We start from the raw sequence: 6814 nt of genomic DNA on the forward strand, positions 1-6814 counted from the left end.
CTTGATTATACACCACCACCTTTCACACCGGTGTACAATGGTGTACACTAAGTTAGGCTAAATCAAGCACGCCCTATGTGTGTATGATATATGTTGTATATTATTATGTGTATGTCTATAATAGAAGTGGTGTACGTATGTGTGTCATGTGATATAGTATATGTATGATATATCTGGTGTAGTGTGTGTTTGAGTATGATACATGTATATAAAAATTGATTTGGATGAAAAATATTTACATGTAAATACACTTATTTAAAAAAGATTGTCAATCGGCATGATTTAATTGAGTCAGTCGTGTTAGGGGAATCATTAGCTACTTTTTTGTTTTGACTCAAGCTATCTGATTACAGTTTTTTTCTTAACAATACTCTACATGATGGAAATGAAATTGTGTTTTGTTGTTCTGAAATAAAAGGAAAACAATTTGAAAGAAATATGAGAGAGCAGTTGTTACCATACCAGAGACCTCAGAAGATCCACAGCTTCTAATATCAACTCTTGGTGTCCTAATTTGTGGACTCCTATTTTTTCCAAGTCATAATGTGTCAACAGCAACAACTTTTTCCCATTAATGTCTTTATCCTTGAAGTGTGCAACATACTGCTGTATCACATCATCTAGACCTGGATTAAAATATTTTAGAGAATTATTACAGACACTTCATAGTCATTTCTACTTTTCTGTAACCATGCACTGCAATACTGTTAGTCCAATTGTAAATCTGCAAATTATGGATCTTTGTGTAATCTAATTGTGTACCAAGTTTATTGAAATTGCATGAACCAATTCTGTAGGATGAGTACCATTTTGAACCAGAAGTGTCTGAATGGACAAATCCCCAATCCCCCCCCCCCCCCCCCCCCCCCCCCCCGCTGGGTTTTTTACAAAAGGTACTAAGTCAATAAAAGTAGTTTATGGAACTGCAGTGTTTCACAATGTTAACACTGACAGACAAAATTCCATTACTTATGTAAAAAAAAATTTCGTGAATGATGAACTATGCCACCGCCTAACAATTTAACATCAAAATACTAATCATTACATTATTTTTTTTTTATTATTTTGTAAAACTTAATTGAATCATCTTTCATCTTAGTGAGACATCACACTCTGCAATTTGTTTGTTTACATATAATAAATTTAAAAATAAAATAAAAATATCATAAAATATGATATCAAATTAATTTCGACAACTTTATACCAAATAAATTTTGAAAACAAAAGGTTAGCATGATCAAGAACTCTGTATTTAAATTGACAGATGCTATTAACTGCAATTAAGAGACCAGATCTTTAATTCTTCAACCTAAGTCCAGGGAGATACATGTACAGATAACACCTGCTCAATAAGAGATGCTCTAAGAGAAATGGTTAAGGCAGCCTTAATTCTTACATTGAATTCATTAATTAATCTTTAACTGGACAGATGCAATTTGGGAAACTGAAATCCTTGAGATAATTACTCCCATGGGACAAATGGACTTACACTATCTGCTGTGTAATGCACTATAACTGCAAATTTATGTCATTATAATATTAAAAAGATTTTTTAAAAAAATTTGAAAATTTGTTATAAAGCTGTATCCATCTTGATGCAATAGTTTTTAATAAAGTTACTCTGACATTTTTTGAAACTACCTACCTAAAAATTATAGAGTTTTTTTTTATCCCCAGTCATTCTTTTTTTAAAGTTTTCATGACTGTTTAAGCTGCAATTCACATTTCTCTACAGATGCACTGCTGACAAAGTTTCTTGATTTTAGGTCTCAAATCTACACAAGCCCAAAAAGGATTTTAACATATTTGGCCCAGGGATGGGTTGATTGAAAAAAGTAATTGTAATTGACTGTAATTAATTACATTTTTTGAAGTAATTGGAAGTAATTTGTAATTGAACATTTTTTAAATTACTTGTAATTGCAATTTAATTAATTACACTGAAAAAATACCATGTAATTTCAATTACTTTTTCAATTACATTCAATTACTTTATATAATACACATTCATGATATATTCATGAAATATCGTCACCACTACCTCCCCATTTTACTGGTTTTTATTTTATTGTTAAACATATCCTCAATCCTTCAATTATACAAAATCTTAGGTGAATGCTTACAAAAAAATAATTAAATGATTGGCTTGATGATAATAAACTAGTTTCTTTCTAATCATGTAAATTTTGAAACAGTTGCGACTCATTTCACTCTATTAAAATACTCACTTTTAATCAAATATCATAAGCCATGCAATTTGTGTACATGTAGGTTTTGTGTGGTGGAAACTGCATCAAACTGATCTCGGATAGTTCTTTAAGAGATTCTTATTGTTTTGTAAATAAATGTTTTAAATTAAACCAGAATGATACACAATGCTTATAGCATATTATTTCTTGTACTGTTTGTGCAGAGGCTGAGCTTATATACCGGTATACAAATAAATGATGTTCTGTATATTCATTGACAAGGATTATAAAAATTTTCAAAAAAATTAAAAATGTAATTTGTAATTTAATTAATTACTTTTGCAAAGTAATTGTTATTTAGTTAATTACATGTCTTAGAAAGCCTGTAATTTAATTGTAATTAAATTGAAGAAAAAGTCAAAGTAATTGTAATTTAATTAATTACTTTCTAAAATAATTGACCCCATCCCTGATTTGGCCATATTATTTCAAATTCAATTAACTTAAATTACAGGTTGCAGTGATCTTAAGGTAGGGTTGACACACCTTCTACCAAGATATATTTACTGACTAAGTTTGATGATTCTAAGCTAAATATTATTACAGTTATGAGCCTGACATGTTTTTACCAAATTATGTCATATCATCTTAATTAAAGGTTACAGTGATCTGACTTGAATGTGAAACACGCCATCTACCCAAGATGCATTAGCAGACAAAGTTTGATGATTCTAGACCTTATAGTAATAAGTACAATTATAACATCTAAAAAAAAATAACTAAATCTATAAAAATTAAGCAAATGCCTGTAAAATGAAGAAAAATTGTCTTATCATGACTATATGAAAATCTTTATTTGGTGAATAATGTGTGTATAAATTTTCGGACAAATTCATACAGGTTTGTAAGAACAGGTCCAGACAAAATCATGTCTACAGACAGATAGACATGCCGATTCCAATATATCCCCCATAAACTTCATGTCCTCATGGGGGGGGGGGGGGTTATAAAATATCTATATATTCTTTACAGAGGGTCAGACAGCTACTATACAAACAATAAACAATTTACCATAGCAACCAAGGGCTTCTGATCCCTAATCATTAGAGTGTAAAACAGGTCAAGTTTACAATAAAAAAAAATCACCATGAATACTGTACAGGCTAGCCAATAAACCCTTGAAAATTGAGAATGCAGGAAGATTGTTAGATTCACTATCTATTGAGGTGGAAAATGCATTTAATAATGCAAAGTAAAAAACTTTTTACTGATTGGTAAGTTGAAAAAAAAGCAAATGAAATGTGATATTAGGTCTTTACCTATTTTACTATGAATACATTTTACTTTGGAAAGTAAATGCAGTAACATGACCAAACTAGAAATGTGTTCACAGGACATGAATGCCCCATCCAGGGTTCATAAGTAAATGCAACATAAAAAGAAATGTACTTTGCTTCTTTTTTTAATACAAATAGTTTTGGAAAGCTATCTCACTTGCTACCAACTTAATTCAGGTCAACAAAAGTGAATATATAATTTGGGGTGGGGGTTGTTTGGGGGTGCAAGGGACCATCCCCCCAAAAACTTTTTTTCTCAGTGTAAATTTTTACTTTTAATTCAGACTAAAAATATTCATTGAAAGGCTGGTCCCCCACTAATAAACCTTAATCCCCCACCCCTAACCCCACCCCAACCCCAAAGCAAAATTTCTGTTTTTGTGGGAGTTAAACAAAGTTTTTTTTTTGTTTTTTTTTTTCAGCTGCCAGTTTTCCCTAATATCCCCCGGCCCCCTCCTTTCAAAATCAATCCTATAAAAGAGCCTGACATTATTTCTCTTTTTTTTTCATAGCAATTAAAGATTTTAAAAATTCCAAATTAATACGACTGGTAATGTTTATTTAATCCTGCTTCTCTCATTGCATTTGGCTAGGACTTTAGCAAATGTACACAAAACAATTATTGCTGTTCTTTGTCAGTCAATACGACGATTTAGCCAACTTCGAAGTACAATATTCAATTCGCCCACGGGCAAGTGGTTGATAAAATTTCACTTGCCCTCTCCTAAAATTCACAAGTCCCGGGCGTCGGGCAATGGGATTTATCAGCCCCTGTGTGACATCAGATGACGTAAACGTGAAATATATTCAATATACAACTACAAAATATTGAATAACCTCTAATACACAACATATTATATGTACACTTGATATATAGTTTTTTCAATAAAATGTGTGGTTAACGTTAGCAGTGGTTAGAGCCTGATTGAATTTTTTATTTATGTAAAATAAAGTTCGATAACGTATTACCTTTCAACCAGTCTGCAACTTGATTTGCAGACCAATTTTCAAAGTGAATATTATTGACAAGAGCTGTAGACATTCTTAAATCATTAAAACTCCAACATCTCTTAAATTATCCAGCCAAAGAGTGTTTACATTATTCACTTCACTTCCGGGGCCACAGCGTCAGTTAAATACCAATACATGGGCATGATCATATCACTCTCTATATACGATAATATATATTTTTTATTAGCCTAGATATAAATTTAAAAAAAAATGTATATATGAATATATATGTACATGTATATGATATTTATTATGTTTAGATTTGACCTTTTTGTACTTATACATTATATAGGTCAGAAATGCACGCATGCGTATACCATATCCGCCATTTTGATCGAAGACGAGGTCGTATGATTTCGAGGTTGGTGACTCGTTTTCACACCCTTCTGCCTCTTTTTGCTTTCCCCGCTAAATGAAAACATAAACAAACTGAAAAACACATGTTTTAAGGTTTAAAGTATTTGAAGTACGATTTTACAATATAAGGGCTTGCAAGTTATATATTTATGGTTAAACAATGAATGTGAGTCACAGTAGAGCTGTGTTATCATGGTTATGTTTTCAATTTGATCATAAGCCTTCACCCGGGTCCCCGAACCTAATACGTTCAGGTACAGTACAACAACAACAAAAAAACGAAATAAATAAATGAAAAGGAAACTCCAGTAAAATGAGTTTTAAATTTTTTGGTTGTTAAACAGAGTTTATATTTTGAAAGAATATATATATATATATATATATATATATATATATATATATATATATATATATATATATATATATATAGCCTTCTTTAGACCTATTAAAATAATTTTGTATAACCATCTATTATGCGAGTTGAAAAGGTGGATCTAACAATTTTTTAAAAAAAATTTTGTATAGCCATCTACTCTTAACTGTGTATCAAGAAGGTGGATATACACGTTTTAATGAACCTTTTGCATCAAAAAGCAACTACAAACTAATGCATGAAATTTTATTGGCAGACGTGCAATATTGTGCACCCCCCCTCTTTGATTTTTTTTTAAAAGTATGTATTGTATGCCATATTTTTCTCCTTTACAAGTATAAAGAAAAACCTGGATCCCGATCAAGGGGGTGTCTTGGATCCTTTCTAGAACAAATTATAATAGTTATATTTCCATTCATATTTCGATATATTTCAGTGAACTTGAAACAAAAATACCACAGAGTCTGATACATCTGTTTTGTATTTGGATATTTTATTAGAAAAAGATGTTAATGGTAACTCAACAACAAAACTTTATGATTAACATGATGACTTCATTTTTCTGTCGTCAACTTCCCTTACTTAAAGTCATAATTATATGGCGTATTTTTGATAAGTTCAGACTTAAACTAAAATTAAAAAGATCTTTCTATTTGTTTTATTTCTTTATATAAAGATAGGACTTTCCTGTAAATTACACAATTTAAATCAATTGCGTACGTTTCATAGATATTATAAACTTAAAACAATAACCGATTTATTTACTGACTCCACATTTAAATATCAGACACAGTTTAAAGCCAGTTAAACTATAGAAATGTGGGGTTATTCAAGTTCAAAATGGGTGAAAATTTTAATTTGAATGTAAATAACAAATATCATGTTCATTTACACTCAATCTTGTATTTTTATTTTTTTAGCTCAGATATGCCATATATAGCTTTAAGTAGCAATATACCCTTATCACCTGCCTTTGGGGTTTATGTCTCCCAGTTGATTCGGTATGCAAGAGCAGGCTCTCTATACAAACAATTTTTACAACCAGGCAAGCTACTGACAAACAAGTTGATGAAACAAGAATATCAACAGTGTCAATTAAAGTTATAATTTTGCAAGTTCTATGGTCAATACATTACCTTGTCAGCACGATCTATCATTAAGTGACTGACAATTTTCATCCTAATTGTTAGGCCATTATTTACACATTGAATTGTCTGTGGATTTTTCCATTTTCCCAATCATGACAAAGAGCAAACGGCGGGTGTGACCGGTCTGCAGGTGATGCTTACTCCTCCATTGCACCTGATCCCACCTCTGATATTTTTAGAGGCCAGCGTGTTTGGTCTGCTCCTGATTTGTATTTTTTCTATGGACTTTTGAGCTTGATTACTGTTCGTTATTTCCTTATCTGATTGCAACAGTCTTCAGTTTGTGAAGTGACAATAATGACGTCGCAATAGTCACTATAAAGTTGATGTTTCTAAAAACAGATATTTTGCAGCGGTTTGTAATTGTGACATCATAATTAATGAGTAAGGCATAATGAT

At 31.1% G+C, this 6814-nt stretch overlaps 1 protein-coding gene across 2 annotated transcripts in view; it reads right to left on the bottom strand.

The window, feature by feature from the left end:
* Positions 1 to 4610, bottom strand: part of LOC133176396 (CNK3/IPCEF1 fusion protein-like) — a 40139-nt gene extending 35529 nt beyond the window's left edge. For both annotated transcript variants that reach the window (XM_061311517.1, XM_061311518.1), the window contains exons 1-2: positions 4496 to 4610; positions 463 to 626 (exon numbers count right to left, since the gene is read on the bottom strand). In XM_061311517.1, coding sequence (XP_061167501.1) covers positions 463 to 626; positions 4496 to 4568 — 237 coding nt within the window. In that variant the 5' untranslated portion in view covers positions 4569 to 4610. The remainder of the gene's footprint in view (positions 1 to 462; positions 627 to 4495) is intronic.
* Between the last annotated feature and the right edge of the window lie 2204 nt (positions 4611 to 6814).

This window comes from Saccostrea echinata, unplaced genomic scaffold (assembly GCF_033153115.1).
Source record: "Saccostrea echinata isolate AGI-Se365-2 ecotype Australia unplaced genomic scaffold, CSIRO_AGI_Sech_v1 ptg000075l, whole genome shotgun sequence".
In the NCBI taxonomy this organism is placed as follows: Eukaryota; Metazoa; Mollusca; class Bivalvia; order Ostreida; family Ostreidae; genus Saccostrea; species Saccostrea echinata.